The sequence below is a fragment of the Sarcophilus harrisii genome, chromosome 4 (genome assembly GCF_902635505.1).
Source record: "Sarcophilus harrisii chromosome 4, mSarHar1.11, whole genome shotgun sequence".
NCBI lineage: Eukaryota > Metazoa > Chordata > Mammalia > Dasyuromorphia > Dasyuridae > Sarcophilus > Sarcophilus harrisii.
This window is the reverse complement of record NC_045429.1, coordinates 29,701,003-29,724,863: the sequence shown is the minus strand read 5'-3', so window position 1 is coordinate 29,724,863 and position 23,861 is coordinate 29,701,003. Positions and strand designations below refer to the sequence as shown.

The 23,861-nt window shown below is 57.2% G+C and overlaps 1 protein-coding gene and 2 non-coding genes across 4 annotated transcripts; all 3 read right to left on the bottom strand.

Moving 5' to 3' along the window:
- Positions 1-2,592: 2,592 nt before the first annotated feature.
- On the bottom strand, positions 2,593-2,708 carry LOC111720328. The gene has a single exon (XR_002770047.1). It is a non-coding gene; the product is annotated as a U5 spliceosomal RNA (small nuclear RNA).
- A 460-nt stretch (positions 2,709-3,168) lies between these two features.
- LOC111720326 lies at positions 3,169-3,284 on the bottom strand. Its single transcript, XR_002770045.1, has one exon. It is a non-coding gene; the product is annotated as a U5 spliceosomal RNA (small nuclear RNA).
- A 6,252-nt stretch (positions 3,285-9,536) lies between these two features.
- Positions 9,537-22,804, bottom strand: PTCH2 (patched 2). 2 transcript variants are annotated; one of them, XM_031969231.1, is made up of 23 exons: positions 22,621-22,803; positions 22,249-22,426; positions 18,162-18,351; positions 17,951-18,020; positions 17,745-17,836; positions 16,977-17,172; positions 16,412-16,533; positions 16,118-16,265; positions 15,801-15,932; positions 15,554-15,709; positions 15,358-15,450; positions 15,152-15,277; positions 14,936-15,054; positions 14,278-14,626; positions 13,871-14,174; positions 13,642-13,784; positions 13,143-13,323; positions 12,788-13,068; positions 12,454-12,591; positions 11,018-11,160; positions 10,813-10,912; positions 10,363-10,572; positions 9,537-10,276 (listed from the first exon to the last, which is right to left on the bottom strand). In XM_031969231.1, the coding sequence occupies exons 1-23, from the start codon at positions 22,666-22,668 to the stop codon at positions 10,037-10,039; spliced, it is 3,759 nt and encodes a 1,252-aa protein (XP_031825091.1). In that variant the 5' UTR covers positions 22,669-22,803; the 3' UTR covers positions 9,537-10,036. The 2 variants fall into 2 exon arrangements, with proteins under 2 accessions (XP_031825091.1, XP_031825092.1); XM_031969232.1 differs by lacking the exons at positions 9,537-10,276; positions 10,363-10,572; positions 10,813-10,912; ... (10 more) ...; positions 15,554-15,709; positions 15,801-15,932 and having other exon boundaries at positions 16,140-16,265; positions 16,441-16,533; positions 22,621-22,804.
- Between the last annotated feature and the right edge of the window lie 1,057 nt (positions 22,805-23,861).

The window sequence follows — 23,861 nt, the reverse complement described above, 5'->3', positions numbered from 1 at the left end:
ACTGAACTCATTATCTTTCCCCCTGACCCATGCTTTCCTCCTCCCTTCTTTGTTGTGATAGAGGGCAGCACCCCCCTCCCCATCCCTCAGGCCTACAACCTAGGAGTCATCCTGACCTCCTCACTCGCTCATCCCCATGTCCAAGCTGCTGCAAGGCCTGTAGACTTCACCTTTGCAGCATCTCTCAAATATTCCTCCTTCTTGCCACTGACACGGGCACCCTCCAGTGCAAGCCCTCATCACCCCAGGCCTGGATTTTTATAATCACCTGGGAGGTGTCAGGGGGAGTCTGTCCAGCTCTCTCCCTGTGGTCTCTCACCACTCCAATCCAGCTTCCATTCAGTCATAAAGTGGTTTCCCCCAAATCCCCACAGTTTTAATCATGTCATTACCCTTATTCAATAAATTCCAGTGGCTGCCTGTTGCCTTCAAGAGCAAATACACATGTGAACGAATCCAACCATTTTGGAGAGTAGTTTGGAACTATGCTCAAAAAGTTATCAAACTGTGCATACCCTTTGATCCAGCAGTGTTACTACTGGGCTTATCCCAAAGAGAAGAGAAAGGGACCTGTATGTGCACAAATGTTTGTGGCAGCCCTTTTTGTAGTGGCTAGAAACTGGAAACTGAATGGATGTCCATCAGTTGGAGAATGGCTGAATAAATTGTGGTATATGAATATTATGGAATATTACTGTTCTGTAAGAAATGACCAACAGGATGATTTCAGAAAGGCCTGGAGAGACTTACACGAACTGATGCTGAGTGAAATGAGCAGGACCAGGAGATCATTATATACTTCAACAACAATACTATATGATGACCAGTTCTGATGGACCAGGCCATCCTCAGCAACGAGATCAACCAAATCATTTCCAATGGAGCAGTAATGAACTGAACCAGCTATACCCAGAAAAAGAACTCTGGGAGATGACTAAAAACCATTACATTGAATTCCCAATCCCTATATTTATGCACACCTGCATTTTTGATTTCCTTCACAAGCTAATTGTACAATAATTCAGAGTCTGATTCTTTTTGTACAGCAAAATAATGTTTTGGTCATGTATACTTATTATGTATCTAAGTTATATTTTAATATATTTAACATCTACTGGTCATCCTGCCATTTAGGGGAGGGGGTGGGGGGGTAAGAGGTGAAATATTGGAACAAGAGGTTTGGCAATTGTTAATGCTGTAAAGTTACCCATGTATATATCCTGTAAATAAAAGGCTATTAAATTAAAAAAAAAAAAAAAAAAAGAGCAAATACACAATGTCCTGTCATTCAAAGCCATTCACAACCTGGTCCCCCTCCTCCCTTTCTTACGTTGTACTCCCCACATGTACCTTACTGACACAGGCCTCCTGGCTTTTTCTGGAACAAGACCCTCCATCTCTCTGATCTGGACATTTTCTCATGTTTGGAAAGCTCTCCCTCCTCTGATCTGACTTCTTTTAAGTCCCAAATAAAAGCCCATCTTCTAGCCTTTCCTAAACCTTTTTAATTCTGTCTCTCCCCCCCTTCCCACCTTTATTGTCTATTTATCCTGCATATAGTTTTGCCTCGTATATATTTGTTTATTGTCTCCTCTATTTCAGTATAACCTCCCTGAGGATAGAGACTATATCTTTTGCCTCTTTTTGGATCAGCACATTTGGCACGTAGTGAGCCTTTAATAAATGTTTATTGATTATTGAGCTTAAATCCAGCCTCAGATCGGCCTCATTATTAATAAGTTTTAGGGTAGTGGACAAATCACTTGATCTCAGTCTGCCTCAGTTTCCCCATCTATAAAACCGAGACAATAACAGCATCTATTATTATAGATTGCTTCTACAGCTTCGAGGTTTGTCTTTGGGTATCGAATGAGATAATAATTGTAAAGTGTTTAGCCCAGCACCTGTTGCGTAGTAAGTTAGCCATTATTGTTGTTTGTATTGTTATTATTATTATTGAGGCGTTCTAATAACATAAGTTACTGTATGGCATTTTAAGGCTCGCCAAAAGCTAAATACAGTCCGGCATTTGATCTTCCCTGTGAAGGTCAATGGCAGGGGTTCCATTTTACACACGAAGAAACAGGATGAGTTTACCTAAGCGACTAGTCAAGAGTCACGCACAGTCGCTAAGCCAGAATGAGTCGGAATTGAAATTCAGATCCTGCTGATTATGAACTCTGATCTCCATTTAATCACCCGACCTCCTTTTAGAGAACATTAAATGGAGGCCCATGGAGACGGTGACCGAGGCACACAGGCAGTGAAGGGGGCTTGAGAGAGGTTACCGCTGTAGACAAGATTCGGGATTGAGGGGTCTTCGACTAAACCGCGTGGTAGGAACTCGCCCGCGATCCAGTTGAAGTCCAATAGAAGAAAGAACCCTGCGATTTTGAAAAGATGCCGGTGATCCTCCTTAGCAAAGACCTTTATTTTTTTCCTCTTTCTCCATTGAGAGAAGCTAGTAAAAACTTAAGTCCCACCCCCGAAACTTTCCCAATACTTTTAAAGCGTTATAAATGAGAACTAAGGAAAAAAACCCGAAATCCCCAAAGCGATCATTAAACATCTGTTTTTATACAATATGATTGTAGCCTTGTAGAAACAAGGCTTCGAAAAATTAGGTAGAAACTCTTGGTTGTTCCTCTCCACGGAAATCTTTAGTAAAAGGCGAAAGATTTATTCGATCTGAAGAGAAACCAGAGTATGCTAGCCGCTCGTCGCCCTCTCCGACCCAGTAGCACTCACTCCGGGTAAGCTCACGGCGACTTCGCGATCTTGCAGTACCGACTGCACAAAAACCGCGAGCCACGCCTTCTACAGGGGGGACTAGATACTCATTGGCTGTGCAGCTGAGGGAACAGATACTCATTGGCTGCGCAACAAAGAAAACAGATACTCATTGGCTGTGCAACTGAGAAAATACTCTCTCCAAACACCAGGAACTTTCTCTTGGGGAAAATCGCAGAGAACACTGGGTAAAGCAACATGTAAATTAACCTTGGACAACTCAAAGGTTAGAGAATTGAATGCGAATTTGAAGCGGGTTAGGAAGCGAGTTTAAAGCCGGTTGGGGAAGCCGTGCAGAAAGCTTTTTAAGAGCGAACACCTCCTAACCAGCGTAACGGAGACTTATTGTAAGTTCTGCATTTTTCAACAGCAAAAGACAGCCTTGCCGGAGCAAGACCTCAAAAAATTGGTTCCAAACTCATAACTGTTCCTCTCCACGGAAATCTTTAGTAAAAGGCGAAAGATTTATGCGATCTGAAGAGAAACCAGAGTATGCCCACTGGCCTTGGGCTCGCCTCCCAGAGGAGCCCCGGACCCGGGTACAGTCAGGGCGATCCCCGCCCCGCCGGCCCGCCGGCTCCGCCGGCCGCCCACATCCGAAGAGATACAGTTCGTGCTCTGAGCTCAGGGGCGCCGCAGGAGCCCCGGAAAATACTCTGGAGGACCGAGCTCAGCGAGTCCGGCAGAAAGCGCCGGCTCCCGCTAGCAAGGCATCATGGGTATGCAAATGAGGCACCGCGGTCCCGCCCCGCGGAGGCCAAGAAGCAGGTGTTTCCCGGGAGCTGGCGACTGAGACTGAATGCGCATGCCTCGGGAGCCGGCGGGTCAAGCCGGGGGCGCAAAGGAGGAATAGATGGGGGGAGGGGTGTGCAGGGCTCCGGAAGGACGGGGTCCGTGTGAATGTGGTTCGGGATCGAGGAGAGCGCGGAAGGACTGGGGGGGGGGGGGGGGGGGGGGGGGGCGGGGGGTCGGTGGGGAAGTCAGCCTGGCCCGCTGGTTCTCCTGGGCCCCGTGGCCACTCCTCCCACCCCCCAGACCCCCCACCCGCTCCTTTTGCCTCTAGGCTCTCCGCGGCCCCTTTCCACCACTCGGTTACAAGGATTCCAGGCCTTTGACCATTTCAAAAAAAGAAAAGTATAAATGCCGCCCTGGCGGGCACGGGCCTTCAGTGGGAATGAGCGGGCCCTTTCCTACGCCCACCTCAGCCCCAGGGCGCGGAGGGGTGTGCGCGAGCCAGTCAGAACTGAAGCCCGTTGTTCAATGTTCCGGGGGATCGTTTACACCTGGGAAATCCCCAAATGCTGCGAATCGGGACTTTTGTCAGTTGTCCAGACTAAAAGGAAGTGATGGAGAAATGTTTCATGCGGATTAAATTTTAAAAGGTTGTTCTGTTTTTAAAAATTATCATTTTTCTTTTTTGATGAGCCAGTTGTTAAACTTTTACTAGCACTCTCTGGACAGCCACTTGCCACCTCCCAAAGCGGCGCCCTCCCTGGGGTTCCTTGGATCTCGGTGGGAGTTCAGCCTCGCCGCTGATCCTCCCCCGGGGCTCTGGCTCAGAGCCTCCCTTTGATCTCAGTGGGTGGGCAGCCCTCCACCTGGGGCTCCTCCCCCCTCCCTTCTCCCCCCGCAGGCTCCCCAAACCTTCCCTCCAGTGGCCCCAGAAACTCCCCGCCCCGGGCCAGCTCTCCTCTACCCCTGTCCCTGAGAAGCTGTTTACCCCGCCCCCCCCCCCCATCTTTTTTCCCAAGGAGCCCCGCTCCCTTTCTGTAAAGGCTCTCGCTGATTGCCCTGCCCCGAGACACTGCCCTTCATGTTATTTCCCGGCAGACGTTCCCCCCATCCCGCCCTGACTCCTCTTCAGGGTCAATGCCCCAAGTTGCTTCACCCAGCCCTTGTCTGGGCGGGGGTGGGGGGAATTGGCAGCCCCCCGCCCTCCTCTGGATGTGACACAAATTGTTTCTCTCTCCTAAACTATGGTACCCGAAGCCCATCCTCCAGATAAGTCTGACCAGCATGGAGGACAGAGGAGGGAGAAGGGAAACGAGCATTTATTAAGCACCTACTACATCCCAAGCACTGCGATAAGTGCTTTACAAATATCTCCTTTGATAGAGGCAGTGGCGAGAATTAATCTCATCTTGCAGATTTTGGCCTATGAACAAAGAACCCAAAGTTAAATGACTTTTCTAAGGTTACACAGTCCATAGTTAAATTCCAATCCGGGTCTTCTTGGCTCCAGACCCAGTGTTCTATCCTTTCTGACACTGCCCGCATAAAGGGGGACTCTCCTCTCCCGGTTCCTAGAAGCAGAGCCCCTCTTCATGTACCCCAAGATCCCATGATGTTTGTTGGTTGCCACATCACCCCATTTACTCATAGCAAGCTTGTGGTCCACTGAAACCTTCAGAACTTTTCCAGATAAACTGTCATTGAACCTCCTTTCTGTCCAACCTTTCAGAGATTTCTTTGTTACCCAAGAAAGTTGGCACCTCTCAGCCGGACGTGAAGAACTTCGACCCCACCGTGTGCCCCTATTGTGAAGCTCTGGCTATTCCTGCTCCTGTACGCTCTGCTCCGACTCAAACTACTCTGTGTCCTTGGAACAGAACCCAGGCTTGCCCCTTTTCCCATGTCAGCTTCTCCCTTTGTCAGCCTCTGCCTTCCAACCCAGTCAAACCTTGTCCCTGTCTCTGAGGAGTTCACAAAGGCCGTGCCCTATTGGTGGGTGCTTGTCCCCCATCCCTCACTGCACAGGATCCTCCCTGAGGGCAAGGATCCTCGCTTACTAGACTGTCTGTCCCCAGCCCATCAGGTAGGGTCTGTTTGTGGCTCCGGAATTCTGCATGGAGAGGGAATCGTGGCTGGCCACAATGAGGCAGCCAGGTCCTCCAAGGGGGGGAGGCGGGGAGGCCCCTGAGCCAGCCCTGATGGCACGAGTTTGGGCGGCCAGACCCAGGAGCCTTGGATAGCCAAGCTCCCCGCCCCACGCCCTCAGCCATGGCCTCGCCAGCAGCTTGGCAATCACGGCCGCAGGAAGGCCCAGAAAAGGAAGGCCTTGGCTCGGCCAGATGGATTCATACCAGAAAGAGCCGGATTTTACCACGTGAAAGATGACATAATAGTCGTTCAGCACATAGTGTGATGCCTGGCACATAGTGGGTGCTTAATAAATGCTTGTTCCTCTCCTTTCTCCCTCTAAGGTCACCTTCCAGCTCTCCATGCAGGATTTAGGGATATTTTTGCCCATGAAAAAATCTTAGAGCTGGAAAGCTCTTTGAGGCCCTCGAGTAGAACCCATTTATTTGGCAGGTGAGAAAACTGAGGCTGGGGGGACTGGGGACTTGCTCAATAAAAGTAAATACATCGTATACATTTATACTTGTAAACTGAATAAAGACCAACAGTGGAACGTTAAAGTATACAAAACATCATGAATAAAATGTCATAAATACAGCAACAAAGCTGGAACTTCAAGCCAGGTGGTCTTGCTCGACACTTGGGTTTTCCTCCCAGTTGACAGACCATGTGAGATCACCCTGGGGCCACCCCTTTATCATGACCCTGAGAGTGTTTGTGGGCACAGATGCTATTAGAAACATGGCCTCCATTATTCCCATCTGGTCCCAGACACACTTATGTATTCCTAACCTCAATTAAGCCCCTATGCCAGGTAGTGTGGGCAGCTAGCTAGTGCCAGGCTGCAGAGTTTGGGCCTGGAGGCAAGGAGCCCCATCTCCCTGAATTCAATTTCAGCCTCAGAGTTTACTGTGTGATGCTGCGCAAATCCTTTAATCCCATTTGCCTCAGTTTTCTCATCTGTAAAATGGGCCAGAGAAGGAAATGGCAAACTCCTGAGGAAAACCCCAAATGGGGTCCCAAAGAATGGGATCCCATTGAAATCACTGAATGTGCCAGCTGGAAAGCCAGAACAAGAAACAGCCCTGGGCCTCCTGGAGACCTGTGGCCTGCTTGGGAGCAGCTGTTCCGAGAAAAGGGCATTCTCTGGGTTCCACAAGCATCAGGGAGCACGACCCAGGCAGCACTGCCAGGTGCCCCCAAGAGAGAGGTTCAGGCCAAACCTCAGAAGCAGGAAAATGCCCGTTTCTGGAGTGCGATGGAGAATGGGGAAGTCTGCCAGGCTGGCCCTGGGAGCCATTCCAGAGGATCTCCCACCACAGACCCAGGATGGAGCCCAGGAAGTGTGCAAGCATCTGTCCCCTTTGTGGCCCAGCACAAGGCCTCCGAGGCTGCTGCTTCGTCTGTGAACCGGGGGCATCGCCAAGGAAATCAGGCTCCTGCGCTGGCAGATTTTCCCAGCCGCCTCCTTGTGGCCCCCAGTGAGGGGTGCCCCGGCCCCAGAAGTGGCAGAGGAGGATGATGGGACTCAGAGTCAGGCAGAGAGGGTGAGGGCACGGAGGGCAGAAGGTGTCTGAGCCAGGCAGTGTGAGGCAAATGCAGCAATCCCCACAAGGGATGGAGCTGAAGGCCTTCCCCCCCACCCTGTGGGACCCTTGGGGTCTATCAGCTTAGCTCCTTGCTTAGGCATGTAAATCTTAAAGCCATTTAGTGTCTCAACTTACAGCAGAGATTTTCTGTTAATAAGAGCTCCTTAAGCTGCTAACACAGGGCGGTATCCTAGAAATGCCTGAGAACAGGGGTGGGAAACATGGGGGGGATCCGGAAACAGGCTTAGTGTGCCCCAGTGGCTTCTGGGTGTGGAGCTAGTTACTGACTCCTTTTCACAGCTTCCTCACTATGGGAAGTGAGTAGGAGTGAATCCACTAGCAGTTGGCTTGGCTTCTTTGGGAGGAGAGGCCTTCCCGGAAGAAAGAGGGAGGGAGGAAGGGGGGGAGGAGAAAGGGAGGGAGGAGGAAGAAGGAGGGATGGAGGGAAGGAGGGGGGAAGAAAAAGGAGGGAGGGAGGGGGAAAGAGAAAGGAGGGAGGGAGACAGAGAGAGAGAGGGACAGAGGGAGAAAGACAGGGGCAGAGAGATGGAGAGGGAAGGAGGGAGAGGAGAGGGAGAGACAGAGAAACAGACATTGAGAAGAGACAAAGTCACAGACCCACATGCGCAGAGGACAGACTGAGAACGGTGTCACAAAGACCCAGAGGAGGCCTATGTCCGGGAGGAGGTGCCCAGTGCTGCCCAAAGCTCAAGAACAGGGGCACAGGCCCCTAGAATTTGGCGATGGGGAGATCCGTGGTGCCTTTGGCCAATGGTCACAGAGAGAAGCGAGCCTGGAGGGCCTGGTGGGAGGCCGAGTTTGGCTGTGGCTGACCATGAGCTGGGGGTGGGAGTGATGCAAATCGTGTCCCCTTTCACCTTTGGGGGGCCCTGAAACTTTGTCCCCCTTTTGGGGGAGAATGCCTGAGTCTCAAAGTCTCCCCCTGTCTTGGGAGGAGCCACACCCTTCAGTCCATAAGGGAAACTCCCAAGATAAGTAATCTCTTCAACTGGAAATCCAGGCCTGAGCCTTGTCAATATTGAGGAGCTCAACCTCCCAGTTAAATGATCTCATTCAATTTTGAATTGGAGCCCTCAGAGACTAAGAGGAGACAACTCTGAACCCCCGAACCTTCACAGACTTCCTAACAGGACCTTGCCCCTGCTGAAGTTATAACCTCTCAGTGTAACCACCTTGCTCAGTTCCTAGCAGGACCTTGCCCACTCAGAAGTCTGGCTTCCTGCAAGCTGGCTCCTGGGTCTCCTGGGTGTAATTAAATCCACTCCCTGCCACAAGCCCATCTTCATTGGGGTTTGTGCAAAGCCTGCCAGCCAAGGGGGTCCCGCTACTGTTAGGGGATCTATTTTGCACCTCATCATTTGCCCCTCATCAGGAGGGCGCCCCGAGGTGTGAAGGGGATGGCGGGGAGGGAGGAGTAGGCAGATGGGGACAAGTCCCCCATTAGAGGGGCTGGGGAGACGATTCTCAGGGGGTGGGGCAGCTGGCTGGGAGGGGCGGGCCACGGCTATGGCTCAGAGCCAGGACTGGAAGGGCAGGGGGGGCCCTCCCGAGGGGCCCAGCTGGGTGCCTCCCTGAGGGCACTAGGAGCAGGAGGGGGCTACAGTTGGCTTGGGCTGGCAGTTTTTATCTGTTAAAGGAGCCCCAGAGAGCAGCTTCAGGCCAGGAAACTGTCCTGGGCACTTGTGCCAGAGACCTGACTCAGTGGCCGGGGAAATGGGCGAGCAAATTAAGAACTTTTCTAGTCCGACAATCACAAGGCTCCAAGGAGCCTGGTTCTAAGCTAGGAGACGGACTTGGAGGCCTCCAAACCCAATATCCTCATGTTACATTCAAGGAAACTGACCCTAGAGGTTGACTGGTTCAAGACTTCTGGGATCAGTTAGGGACTCGCTCCTCAGTGAGTGATTTATGAGGGAGCCTGGCCTGACCAGCCTCCCCAGCTCTGCCAGGCCTCAGCCTCGCTGGATGACTCCAGGACTTTGTGGGCCTCAGTTCCCTCCTCCAGCAGGACTGGGGGGCAGGGTGAGAAGTTCAAAGGCCGAATTTCCCTGGAAGGGAAGGGGCAGGGGGGAGGTAGACCCTCCCCATAACCAGACCCAGTCTCCCCATCCATCCCGAGTCCCCCACTGCCAGAAAGGACTGAGCCGAGCCCCACCCTCAGCCGTGGTTCTGGGGCTGCAGGTCCAACTCTTGGCCAAACTCCGGGGATGATGCCCCCGACCCTGGTTTGCCACCCCTCTCCCTCGGGGCTCCCAGCATGAGAAGGCCACCCAGAAGGTTTAGAGAATAGATATGTATATATTTACTCTTTAAAAATAAGATTTACAGCTGAGCCATCAGCTTTACAAAAATAAACCTCTTCATATAAATAACTTCTGGGGCAGGAGGGGCAGGGCCATTCACAGACAGACAGATGGACAGACTGAGTGCCCAGCTGGGCCCCCAGCCTTCAGAGGGAGGGAGGGGGCTCCCCACAGGTTCCCCTGAAGCCCTGAGGGCAGCGCTGGAGGGGCCTGGCCAAGGTGCTCAGGGACACTTGTGGGAAGGACGCTTGTCCGGGGGGACGCTTGTCCGGAGGACGCTTGTCTGGTGGGACACTTGTCCAGGGGACGCTTGTCCGGGGGACGCTTGTCCGGGGGGACGCTTGTCCGGGGGGACACTTGCCGAGGGGACGGTCACACACATACTCACACACACTCACATGCGCACTTTCCTCCCTTGGAGGCAGGGGCACCGACAGCAGCAGGGCTGCTTTGCATAGGGCTGCCAGGCCCATCCTAGCAGCGGGGGCCAGGTCCCTTGGACTCGCCGGCCATCGGGGGCCTGGCTTCCTCAGGGACCTCCTGGACGTAGCTACCCGGCAGTGGCGGCGGGTGCAGGGCCACGGTGACGGAGGCCGTCACGGTGGTGAAGGCGCCGGGGCTGGCATGGGGCCCCCAGCGGGCCTCACTGCCGGCCGTGGCCGTAAGGGGAGGTAGCCCGGAGCCAGGAGAACCATCCTTGTACGTCTGCACCACCTGGGGGGACAGAAAGCAGGTGAGCCCTGAAGGACCCTCAGCTGGGGCCCCTCCCACGCCCCGCCACCCCGGCAAAGGCTTCTTACCGTGATGGTCGGGAAGCTGGGGTCCTTGCTGGCCTCCACCAAGATGTGGGAGTGGGCCGGGGGCAGGATGAAGGTGCTTGGGGCGTCCCCTGCTCCTGTCTCAGGAGCCCTGAAGGCTGGGCTCGGGCCCAGGAAGAAGTGAGGAGGACTGAGGGGCAGCGATACCGGGTCAGGGCAGGGCGGGCGGCCGCCTCCATCTGGCAGCGGTACCTGGGGAAGGAGAAGGTTCAGAGTGGGACTGGGCCCGGCTCACTTCCTGCTCTTGACTCATTTCTGAGAAGGGAGGGGGCAAGAGGGGCCGTGGCCAAGGGGAAAGGGGGCCCTCAGCCAGGACGTCCACAGCGAATGGGACAATAATGTGTGTATGTGTAAAAGGGGGTCTCAGGACAAGGGCCCCGTGGTGGGTGTGGGCAAGGGGGGGGATCCCATGAGGGGGGCTGGGGGAATCACCTGGGGTGGGGGTCCTATGATGGACAGCAGCACAGGAAGCAGAACAAGCCCGTGAAGCAGGCCCAGGCCGGTCAGCACTGTCAGCACCACAAAGAAGTACCTGCAGGAAGGGGCAGAGGGACCTTGGTACAGAGGGCACACCCAGGGAGCCCCACGCGGTGCCCATGTTGCCTGGGGCCTGGGGGGGAGTTGGCGACGGTGGTACCTGACAATAAAGTCGAAGTCCGAGCCGGCCAGCATGAGCAGGCCCAGCAGCGTGGACACGGCCCCATCCATCACGGGCGCAAACATGTGCTCCAAGGCCTGGGCTGACCGCGCGTCCCGGCTGCCGGTGGCTGTCAGGAAGCCCTAGGGAGGAAGGCACAGAACGTCTGGCCTGAGTCCGGGCTGGGCCCTTCTGGCCCTAATCGAAGGGCAGGCCTTCCAAGTCTGAGCCAGCCTGGGAGAACCCCGAAAGGAAAGAGTTGTGGTCTCCCGGGAGGCAGGGAGTTGGGGAGCAGTGAGGCCCTGGGGAGGGGACAGGGAGACTGAGTCCCAGCATCTCGGAGCCAGAGAAGCCTTTGGGAGCACCTGGTCCAAGCAGGACCCGATCCAGAATCCCGGTACAAGGTCCTAGATGGAAGAGAGGAAAGTCCCTCCTCCCAGGAGAGCCTCGTCCGGACCAGAAGCGGTTCTGCTTGGGGTCTGGGGGCCAAGCGGAGCTGGGATGACCCAGAAAGTCTACCCAACCTAGGCTGGACACGGGACCCCTCCCCCCAGTCAGGTGTTGGTTCTAGGCCAATGACCAGAGAGATGGGGAGAGGGCATCGGCTCAATTAGGGGACCCCCAGTGGGCAATAGGCTGAGGGGCTGGTCACCCCAGGGGTGCCTCAGGATGGCTGTCAAAGCAGCAGGGAGGGAGCAGGTTTTCTCTAACATAACATGAAGTGAGTTTTATGGAGATAAATATAAAGCGCAGCCAATTCCATTTGGATATAAACACAAAATAGGACAAAAACATCCTGGGCCCGGGAGAAGACGGGAAGAGTGGCTGAATGCCATTCCCTCTCAAATAGATCTGGGGGTTTCAGGGGAGCCCAAGTTGAACACCAAGGTTTGTCCTTAGAGACAGGTCCAGGGTCCTTGTTTTGGGAGGGCCAAGGACAGACTGGGAGCCACAAAGAGGGGGATGGAGGTGGGAAGGGGAGGGGAAAGGCTGCCAGAGGATGGGGGCCACAGTACCGCCCACTGCCTCCACTTCAGGATCTCCCCAGAAGGGGCCTTGGCAGGGAGGGAGGTCGCAGATTTAGGGGAACCCCAAAGCTGGAGGGCATCAGGCCAAGACGGGCGACCTTGATCAAGGATAGGAAGCTGAGGGTTGGAGCCCCCCTTCCCTTCCATCCCTGGGGCACTGGGACTCTGCTGGCCCCCTCCCCCAGCCCCCAGGTAACCCAGGGGGCTGGTAGGGCTGGGAAAGGGCACAGCTCCACTGGGAACGACTGGGCTCAAATGCCAGCTCTGGTCCTAACGCCCGGGGCAAGGGGGCCTGGGATGGGGCGCGTGTCTCCTCTCTGGGACATAGAGAAGCCCAAGGTCCTGCCCTCCCCACCCTGGCAGCCAAGGATCCCGCGGCCCTCCCAGGCAGAAAGACCAAACACTCACCAGAGCCACGTGAGCTGTGAACTCGACGCCAATGCCCACGGAGGCCACGAGAATCACCACGGGGATGGCGCTGAGTTTGATGCCCAGGAAGCCCATGATGCCGAATAATTCCACAGTCATCATGGCCAGCACCAGCACCTGGGGAGGTGGAGGAGGGCAGGAGAAGTAAGGAGGAGGTGGAGGAGGGAGAAGAGGGAGGAGGGATGAAAAGAGGAAGGAAGTGAGAGGGGAGGAAGAGGAGAGGAAGAAGAAGAGGGAGGAGGGGACAGAGGAGGGAGAAAGGCAGAGCGAACGCTGCTGCCCTGGGCCCAAGAGGGAGGGAAGGAGCACTCACAATGAGGCCGGCGGTCCAGGGGCTGAGCAGCAGCAAGGCACAGACCACGAAGGTGCAGGCCAGCAGCACGCAGACGGCCAGCAGAAAGCAGCGGCGGAGGCCCAAGTACTGCTCCCAGAAGAGGAACGGGGAGCCGCTGGGGTAGGCCCGGATCCCAGCGCGGGCCGCCTCTGCGCAGGCCGCCCGGGCCCCCTCGATGGCCTCCACGAAGTCTGCCGTCTGGCGGAGCCCGCTCAGCAGGAAGGGGAACTGGGCAAACTCCAAAGGCTGGGCCGCAGGGACTGTGGAGGGAGACGGGTGAGCGCAGGAGCCCTGTGGGCCCTGGGCCAGCCGCCCCTTGGCCCCCCTCACTCACTGTGCAAGCTCTCCCCAGTGCTGTCATATTTGTCGTGGAGCCACTCGGGGGGCGGGGGGTAGAAGTTGGCCTGGGAGGCTGCCAGGCCCAAAGGGTCTCTGCTCACCCACACGGTCAGCCCAACGTAGAAGAGCTCGGGCAGGATGAGGCCATCAGCATCCACCAGTTTCCGCTTGTCCAGCTTGGGTGGGGGGGGAGAAGAGGGCTGATGGCAGGCCCCGACCTCGCTCTGTGGACCCAGGCCCCAGCTTCCCAATAAAGACCCAGGCCCCAACCTCCCCGTAAGGACCCACGCTCCGGCCTCCCCCACCGACTCCCCAAACCTCCCCAAAGGCCAGATGGTCTCTGTCCTCCACCCCGAACCCCTTTCCCTCCAGACCAGCCCTCCTCCTTAGGAAGGCGGCGAGCACTGGGTGAGCGGCTCCACCCAGAGCCCAGCACACAGTAGGCACTTCACAAATGGGGTCTGGCTTGGCCCTCCTGCCCACCCCTCCCTCACCTGGCTGTAGTCCAGCGGCTCCTTGGCGTCCCCCGTCTGGATGAGCAGCCTGTAGGCCAGGGCTCCATCCTCGGAGCCGTTGCGGCACGAGTGGCGCGTGATGCGGCCGGCGGCCCAGTCTTGGTCAAAGGCGGCCTGGAGCCCTGCAGGGCAGGCGGAGGGAGGTGAGGCCCCCGGGCCCGCCCCTTCCCGGTCACCCCGGCCCACCTGCCCCGGCCCGCGGCCTCACCCTGGAGCCAGGCGCTGTAGCGGTGTAGCCAGCTTCTCGGTGGCTGCGGCGCCAGCACGGATTTGAGGGCGCTGAAGCGTTTGTGCAGGTCCAGCAGGGCCTGCTGGGAGCGGGCGTAGTCGAAGCCACCCTGGGTCACAAGGGCCACCTCGTACAGGGAGAAGTACTTGATCTGGGCGGCCAGGAAGTCGTACTCCTTGGTGCCCCGGGGCACCACATCCGTCAGGGTCAGCCCATCCTGCACCCACGTGGCTCCGTACAGGCTCAGCCCCAGGAGGGCCCCGAAAAGCACCAGTACCAGGCCCTGGGGGAGAGCCAGGAAGTGTAAGGGACCCCCGGCGTTGGGGCTGAACCCCACCCCAAACCCCAGCACACTCGGCTAAGGCCGCAGCTGCCCGTGTCGCTACCTTGGTTCGGGGCTGCAACAGCAGGGGGGCGTACTGGCACCGGGCAAAGCGAGAGAGGTTCCAGCGGGCACAGGGCAGCGGGCGGCACACCTGGCCCCGGCCCGGCCCGGGCACCTGGCCCAGCAAGTCTCTGGTTGAACCCATGGGGCCAAAGAGCTGGGAGCCCAGAGACTCGGTGGGGAGGGACGTCAGGTGAGTGGTGGGGGGCAGGATGGTGACGACGTGCTGGCCGGCTGTGTCGCAGCGGGCGAAGGCCTGGACCGTGGCTGTCAGGTGGGCCCCGCTCCTGGGCACCTGCCCCTCCCCCAGCTCCTGAGGCTGGATCTGAATCACCCGGGAAGAACATGGGCTAGAAGAGAGATGGGAAGGTGTCCATGACACTCCATGTATTCTGCTGGAGAGGGACACAGGAGGACCCACAGGGTGGGTGGGTGTGGAGGAAGGGACTGATGGGGAGGGGAGGACTAACAAGGTGGGGGAGGACTGACAGGGCTAGGGAGGACTGACACAGGGCGGGGTGGGGAAGCTCTTGCCCTGGGATGGCGCAGCCCCAAATGCCCATCTACACAGCTGAGGCTGAGTGAGAAGAGTAGGAGCTGGGTGGGGAGGCAGGGGGGAACTTGGAGCCCGGCCCCCCAGGGTTCCCCCCACCCTGTACCTGGAGAAGCAGCAGAGCACATCCAGCCGCTGCCGGTGCCGCCGGTGCAGGTCCAAGCTGAGGATGGCCGGGAAGATGAGCAGCACAGCAGCAAAGTTGCAGCCGACCACCACCGCAGCCTGGGGGGACACGGGGAAGGTGAGGGGGGCTCAGCGCCACATGGCCCGCTCCCCCTTCCTCCTCCCCAGCCCCTGCAGACAGCCTCGGGGCCCTCACCTGGAGGGAGAAGGCGCGAAGGGCGGGGATGGGCACCAGGGCGGCCATGAAGAAGGCGACCAGGTTGTTGACGGAGGTGAGCACCACGCTGGTGCCCATGCGCTGCAGGCACTCGCCGGTCCGCTCCTGCCAGGGACAGGCCTGTTACCGGGGCGGCTATGAGGGGTGGGTGCTGGGTGGGGGGAGAAGCAGGGACCGGCACTCACCTGCAGGGGGGTGCCCGAGGGGGCCTCGGTGAAGGCGTGGGCCAGCAGGAACATGTCGTCCACCCCGATGCCCAGGGCCAGGAATGGGAGCACCTGGAGGGAGAGCCACATGAGGGCAGGGGTCGGTGGCTGGGGGCCCCGGCCTGGTCTGCAAGGTCAGCCCGCGCCCTCCAGCCCTTTGGGGGAGAAGCCGTACCTGAGTCGTAGCAGCATTGAAGGTCATACCCAGCAGCGAGCAGAGCCCGAGGCCAGAGGCCACAGACAGGGCTACCAGAAGGACCCCGGCCAGGCCCACGGCCCCCTGAGACTTGGAGCAGTCCCAGCGGAGCATGGTCACGCAGGCGTAAGCCAGCTGAGGGGGGAGAGAGGAGTCAGGATGGAGGCAGGGGGCCCCGGGCACCCCCCGCTCTGAGAGTCCCTGCCAGGGGGCCGGGCCCACCTACCATGAGGAGGTAGCCCCCCGCCACACGGACTGCACTGATGTCAGAGAAGGAGCGCAAGAGGTCATCCAGGGTGGTGGCAGAGAAGGCGTGGATCTGCTGGGACGCATTCTGGGGGATGGCCTGCTGGGCCAGCTGCAAAGCGCAAGGACACGGTGGTCAGGGGACTCAAGGGGAAGCAGCTGTCCCACAGAGGAGAGAGGGCCTGGTCCCGCGGGGGAGGAGGGGCCTGGTCCCCCAGGGGAGGAAGGGCCTGGTCCCAGGAGGGAGGAGGGGCCCGGCCCCCCAGGCCACATCTGAGCCATGCACCCCGGGCTGACCTCCACGAAGCGCCTCTGCCAGGCCTGCAGCACAGCGCCTGCCTGGGACTCGCTCCAGCTGATGTCATGGGTTTCATAGTCTCCTCGGTAATGGTCATACAGCTGCCGGGGGCTCATGAGCAGGAAGGTGCTCTGCAGGGCTTCCGCACTGGGCGAGAGGAAAAGGGCCAGAAGTTGTCACTGACCTGGCCACCCGGGGATGCCGCCCGCCCCCTCCTCATGACACCGTCCCCCGGCTGAGCGGCCCCTGGGCCACAGGGCCCCCGCACCCTGCCTCCCTCTGGGGCTCCCCACCTGAGCAGCCGGCCCTGAGGGCTCCTCACCGGGCTCCCCAGCAGCAGCTCCTCCTGCCAATGCATAAACTTGCGTGAGAAGCCATGGCAGCCGCCGCTCAGCTCCCGGGCAACATCTGGGACCTGCCGGAAGACCAGGAGGGTGGGCTGAACCCCAAGGGTGGCAGAGCAGATGCCTGGGGGACCTGGCATCTCACAACCCTCCTTTCTTTGGGAAGATGTTGTTGGGGAGGTCCAGCCCAGAAGCTCTCAAACTCTGTGGTCTCTCCGTGGTTGGATCCACTTAGAAAGCACTTGGTAAAGTAGAGTCTGCAAGTGCCCCGGACCCAGAGCTCAGCCCCAGTGGACCAGCCAGGCCAGGCACCAGTGTGGCTTGGGGCAGGGGCATCCAGATCGGGGTTCCACAATCTCATCTATTTTTAGCTTTGTTTTCCTATTTCTGTCTCTTAATTTCCCAGTGATGTCTTAAATGAAGCAAGGGGGGAAAGGACTGGTTCTCCCCTGAACTCTGCAGCTGCCAGCTTCCCACGCCCCCTTTCCTGATCCTTCCCCCAACACTCACACACCTGCCTGCTCTGGCGATTAGGGGCACTGGCTGGGCAATGGGGATCACTGGGATGCAGGCAGGGCCGTCCCACGTAGGCCTGGCCCACCTGGGCCTTGTCCAGCAGCTCCCTAAAGCCCTCCAGGGAGGCAAAGGGGCCGAGTTCTTCCAGAAGTTGCTCAGGATCCAGGTTGGTCCACTGAATATCAGGTCGGCCCCTGGACCAAAAAAGAGGGAAGGTTTGTGAATCTCCAGTCCAGCTCTGGGCCCTCCCCCCCCCCCCCCCACTCCTGGTTTCTCCCCCTAAGTTTATTTGTTTAATTTGTTTAATTATTTTCACAACTGTCTCTCTCTGGAGGACGGGGTAGAGCAGGGGGTTCCCAGCTCTGTCCTCCAAAGCCCCCATCCCACAGTGGAGGAATAAGGCAGAGGGTGGAGGACTGATTGGCTAAGACTGAGCAGGGATTCATTTCAAGGGAAGGGCTGGTTCGCGGCCTATGGACGGGCACTAGACACACTCCCAGGCCAAGGCCCATGGGATGGCCAGAGATGGTCTCTGCCATGCATTGCATAGGTAGGATCGGTGATGGCCCCATGCCCTTCCCAGGGGCAGAGAACAGAGGGACCCCGCTTCTTGGCCAACAGGTACACTGCCCATCGCCTAGTTTACTTCCCAACTGTACCAAGACAAGAGGACAAACTGCCAGGTGAGGATGCCCGGAGGCCTGGCTGGGTCCCAGGCCACTGCCCCCACCCCAGGGTGACCAGGAAGAAAGCCAGCCTCACTCACGGTAGGTACGCGGAGCCCCCCTGAAGTTTGGCTCCCTCCCAAAAGCAGTCCAGCGGGGTGAGGATCACACAGGGAAACAGCTTCTCGATCATCTGCCAGGAAAAGCTCACCTGGTCAGGCGCCTTTGCCTCCCTCCTCGGCCACCCGACCAACCAACTGCCCAGAGCATCATGGAGGGCGACTGCCTGGCTCCCCCCGCCACTTACCCGCTCAATCATCCCATTCTCAATAACAGGGACTCCTGCCTTGTAGCAGATTTTGTTCAGATCCCAGGACCTAGAAGTAGGTGAGAAGGAAGGGTCAAGGGGGAGGGACCTCTAATTGAGACCCCTCCCCCATCCCAGGTCCTGCCACCCCCAGGTGTGACCCCTCCTGACCCAGACCCCTTGCCCTCACTCTGGCCCGGGTCAGACTTACTTTCCATAGAGGGAAACTTGAACTTTGCTAGCTGCCAAGGCAGCCTGAAGGTGGAGGCCCAGAGCCTCGGGTGTGAGAACGCTCTCGCCCGGATGACGGGCGGTCTGGATGAGGGTCTGAGAGGTGTACACGGCCTCTTCCCCGAGCTTCTCCTTTGTGTAACGGAGCTCCTGGCTCACCCGGCTGCCCACTGTCTCCAGCCAGAGGAGAAGAAAGAGGAGGGCACTGGGTCAGCCAAGTGCCGGCCTGGCCCTGACGCCATTATACCCACGACCAATTGCGTTGCCTTCTTGTGCAAGGCCCAAAACGCAGGGGCAGGAGCCCTACATGGAGCCCGTGGCTCTTCTCCTAAGGGGGTCACAGCTGAGCAGGGACAGGAGGCACAGACAGGAACTTCTCAAACACCAAAGGAATCATTCCCAGCCCCAGATCACCAAGGGTATCGGTGCAAGCCCTAGAGGCAGGGCTGCTAAGGGTGGGAGTCCCAGGGCCAAGGGAGGGTGGGGAAGGAAGAAGGGGAGGCACTTTCCAGGGAGATCCCAGAGGCCAGGGGACCACAACAGGATGGAATGAAGCTGGGCTCGGACCGTGGAAGGCTCTGAAATTCAGACCAAGCCACCCCAGAGCCTTTTATTCACTAAGCGGTGGGGGCTGGGGAGGTGGAGAAGCATAGTCTCTGACCTGGGGGCTACAGAAGAAAGTGGAGGAAGGGGAAAGGTAGGGAGTTCTCATGAGGAACACAGGAAGGGCCCTAGCAGAGCAACAGACAGGACCTGAGAGGGTGGGAGAGCTGGAGGAGGGGAAGGGCAGCTCCAAGGGTGGGCCATAGGGCTCAAGGTTCCGGAGTGTTTTCCACTCACATTTGTAATGAAATTACATTGTTCTATAGGAAACACCAAGCAGGCGGGATCTCAGAAAAACCTGGAAAGACTTTCACAAACAGACACAAAGTAAAGCAAGCAGAACCAAGAGAACACCATACACAGCAACAGCAACACTGTGTCATACACATCGATAACAACATTGTGTCATATACCAAGATAGCAACACTGTGTTGTACACAGCGACAGCAACATTGTGTTGTACACCACGACAGCAACATTGTGTTGTACACAGCGCAGAAACATTGTGTTGTACACTAGGACAGCAACACTGTGTCATGGTCCGCCCCAGTGGCTCAGCTGCTCTCCACAACACTGAACAAGACTCCCCTCCGTCTGTCGGAGCTAAGTTCCCAGCACACCCCAAAAAGCGGAGCTCACACCCGAGGCTCAGAGAGAGTCACTTGCCCATTGTCACCCAGCTGGAGTTGCTGTGAGCAACACACACGAACATGATTTTGCAAATCTTAAAAGTGCTTCTTGCTATTAATAGAAAAACCCAGGTTCAAATCCTGCTCTCAGAACTAACTAGCTGGGTGGCCCTCGGCAAATCACATTACTTTCCTCTGGTTCTCAATCTCTGCATTTATAAACTGAGAAGAGAGAGAGTCCTTTGCGATATGCTATGATCCCCAGTATCACAAATCCCTCCACGTTTGATCTTCACTGAGGTCCTTCAGCATGCCAATAAACCTCCCTCCTTGGGATGCTCCCCTGCTTATGCTTTGGGATCTAGAATTAAAGGACCTTCGGTCACTTTACTGTGTGATCCCGGGTAAAGGATCTTGGATCTTTGCCTGTAAAATGAGGGGAGCGGTGGCTGGTGCTTTCAGCTTCTTCAATTATGAACCTGTGGTCCCTCTAAACTGTGGCAGAACCAGGCACTGAGCGCCAGCTGTGATCAGAGGATGGCAGAGGTCTTTGGGCCCACCATCTTCCTACTCAGTCCCACTACACTGGCTCAAGACATCTTCCACTTCCTTGCCCCCTATTCACAATGATGACTCTCACAAAACTTGTGTACCTGAGGGATACCCGAGAAATCAGGAATGGGGATGGGCAGGGGAAGCTGAATTTGTGGCTGAGGGGGCCAGCTGCCTTAAGCTCGTGGGTACAAAGGGGTGTGGATACATCACTTCTCTCTCTACCACCCCAGCATCCAGACCTGGGACCCCACCAGAGCCTTGAACACAGATGGGGCACAGAGGCCATAAAGGCCCATGACGGGGCACATAGCTGGAGAAAAAGTCTTCTCCATAGGCAGGACGTCCCAAACCAGCCTCTCCTCCCCCCCCCCCAAGTGCTTTTGGGTGTTCTCTGGCCCCTCCCTTTTTTCCCTCCCATGCCTCCAGCCTTTAGGAATGCCATCGTTCCTCCCAGAGAGACCACCCAGCTCTTCCCTCCCCACTGCTGCCACCCTAGTTTGGGCCTTTAATACCTACCACTGGGACCCCTGTAACACATTCCTGATCCATGTGGCTTTTCCCTACTTAAAGCTCAGCTCTGATCCTACTCTTCCACTCAAAAGTCTTCAGTGGCTTTCTACTGGCCATAGTCAAGAATCTAGACCAGCCAGCCTGGCAATGTGGGCCTTCCAAAGCCCGCTTCCCTCCCCCACCCCACCCCGATCCCTCAGCCTAATCTAGCCTTATCTCCCAAGGCTTCCCTCACTTAAAGTTCCCCAGCGCAAGCTGGATCTAAGCTATCAGCACTCACCCAAGTCACTTCTTCCACTTGGACCATCCTGAACCTCTTTTTTGCAAGCGTCTCATGCCCGCGTTTGTCTCCAACACTACGTGCTATATAAATTACCATAGTTTTTCTTGCAAATTTGTTTTTTATCCAGGCTGAAGGCAGCAGGCCTAGCCCTCCTGTGGTCGGAAGAAGCCATCGTGTGGGGACAGGCAGATCTTGTGTGAGCAAGTCAGCAGGATGGGGGATAAAGAAAAGGGATTGAGGATCTGGGGAGAGTGAGAAGTCAATATTCCATCTAGAGACTAGGAGAAGACTCAGAGTCAGAAGAGATGGGCCTGTCCCAGAGAAAGAAATACAAGAGAAATACGAGACTGGAGGAGATGGCCGAGAGCGAAGCGTGAGAAGTGTGGAGTGGCGGGAGAAGCTGCACAACCTAGCTAGCTTTAAGGATAAAGGGAAGCCAGAAGGGCACATGTATACTCAGAGATGGAGGAAAGGGGGACAGCAGCCCATGTACTGGGCGCCTCTGAGCAAGAATACAGGAGACCCAAGTAGAAAGAAAGGAGCTGGAGAAATTACTTGAAAGAGTCCCTCCTCCTAGGAAGTCCAGGGCCCATTTGTGGCTTCTTTCTTTCTCCCTGACTTAGAGGCTTGGGGTGGAAAAGACCTCTGGGGCTCCTCCTTAGGGCAAAGAGAAAACCTTAGAGCACAGCCACAGACTGGAGCTGGAACAGCTTTGAAAGCGGGGGATACAAGAGATAAGGGAGATTTGAGAAAACTGTCACTCTCTTGCTTCCTAAATCTGAGTGGAGAGTTGGGCAAGAGTTGTGCTCTTCTTGGCAGAAGCCAGATGGAAGGGCTATGGAGGTTCAGGGGGGTCCTGTCTGTGGGACATAAAGAAAAGCCCCTGGATCTGGGCGCCACCCAGAAGGAAGAAAGTTTCCTCTGAAATAAGGCCCCTTGCTGAGCTTGTGAAGCAGTTGGGGGGGCCACTTGAGCTGCATGGAGGGAGGGGAGTAACCCCATGGAGCTGGGCAGGGGAGGGGGAGGAAGGCGGCTTCTATTGTGGCAGGAAATTCAAGAGCCATTTGGGACCACCCAGGCAGCGGTGGGGCTCAAGTGCACGCTAGGGCTGAGGCTTGGCTGGGAGGAGGCTGGGGAACACTGGGAAGGAACCATCTGGTCTGAACCCCAGCACTGATAAGAAGGGAGCGAGACTCTGAGCAAGGAGGGGCGGCAGAAACACCACTTCCCGCAGGAGTATGGGGGCAAGCACCGCGGCCGAGGAGGGAAAGTAGGAGCCAGCTGAGCTCCTTAAAAACAAAGACACCATTTTGATCGGAGGTTGCCACCGGGAAGGGAAGCTTTGCTCCTGCCTGACCCTGCCCGAAACCGCCGAGGTCCACGCTGGCGGCCCCACACCCTACGTTTGACAGGTCAGCTGGGACGCACCATCAAGCCCCCGACTGCCCCTCGAGCCCCGCTCCCCCACCGAGGCCAGGCCGTCTCACCTTCCACCCAGAGGCGCTCCAGGTCTGTCTCCACGGCAGCCCCACGCAGGCCCAGCGCAAGGGCCCCGAAAGCCAGCAGCCCCACGAAGAGCACCTTGCCACAATGCCGCTGGATCGCGCAGCCCAAGCTGAAGAGCAAGCCGCCCACGTGGGCTCGCAACCAGAGGGGGGCCCGGCCCTGCGGGGGAGAGGCAGAGAGCCCGGTGGGGCAGCGCGGGGGTCAGTCGGCGGGCCACACGCACGCGTGACGCCCCCGACCACACACGCGTGCTCCCGGATGCCCACCCGACAGCCGCGGCGGCGGCCCAACTGCCTCCTCCTCCACGCCCACACCCACGCGCGCCCACCTGTCACGCTCCCCGGCTGGCTCACCTGCGCGGGGGGCGCGGGGCCGGAGGTCAGCAGCTCCCCCGGGGCCATCCCGGGCCGGGCAGCCCCGCGCTACCGGCACGGCGGCTCGGGCTCGGGCTCCATCCTCCGCGTGCAGCCGGCCCCGGCCCCGGCCCGACGCCGCCCGGCTCCGCTCGCTCTGCTCGGCCCGCAGCAGCGCAGCCCCAGAAAAGGGAGGGGAGGGGGCGGACCCGGGGGAGGAACGCGCTCCCATTGGCTGCGGAGCCTCACCCGCTGCTAGGCGACGGCGCCGCGGGGGGTGGGGCGGGACCGGGACCACCCAGGCAGCGGAGGAGGCAGAGTCCCTTCCCCCTAACCCTCCTTTCCTTCGGGACCCCCTCCCTCTCTCCGGCCCCCGCCCCATCCAGGTGTTCCCGGATCCAGCTTGTGCGAAGAGGAGGGGGTCCGAGGGACCCGGGGGCGGTACCGAGGACAGCTCCCCCCAGCAGTCCGGCCTCTGATTGGCTCAAGGTTTTCATTCATTGCCCAAGTGCCTCTAAGTGCAACTCAATTCAATCAAACAGAACGTTTTTTTTAAAAATTCTTTACAAAGCAGTGTTTGCATTGCCTTCTTTTATTTCTTTTCATTCCTCAATTATCTCTCCTTTCCAGCCGCCCTTTAGAACAGTTAATCCAATGAGCAACGGAACCAACGCATCAAGCCGAATGGCATGAACGCAACGCTCCCATCCGTCGCCCCCCACTCCTGCGAAGAACGGCGTCAAATGCAGTTTCTCATTCCTTCTTTCTGGCCAATCTGGGCCACAAAACATTTACTTTCGCGTTTTTTCCTTCTTCTTTCCACTTACATTATTGCCTTCTGGAAGGGGAGAGCTACCTAATATAGAGACTTCCCGGTAAATCTGGAGGACGGGGACCTTCTATTTCACCCACCTATGATCCCCACAGAGTCCTGGGCAAACCAGAAACTAGGGATGTTATTGGATCAATGGGGACCAGATTGTTGGGGAGACCCTCACCTCGTCTTCCAAGCTCAAAAGCCTTTAACAGCTCCCTAGTGCCCCTGAATAAAAAGCAAAATCGGCCCCCAACTGCTACTGTTTTCTCCCTCCTCAAATTATCCTGCATATATCCACGTGTTTACATAATCATCACAATTAGCACCTATTTAGAACTTAAAAGTTTGCAATATGGTCTTACACATACCGTATTTGGCCCTTACAACAATCTCGGGGAGTCAGTGACAAGCTCCCACAGCCAGT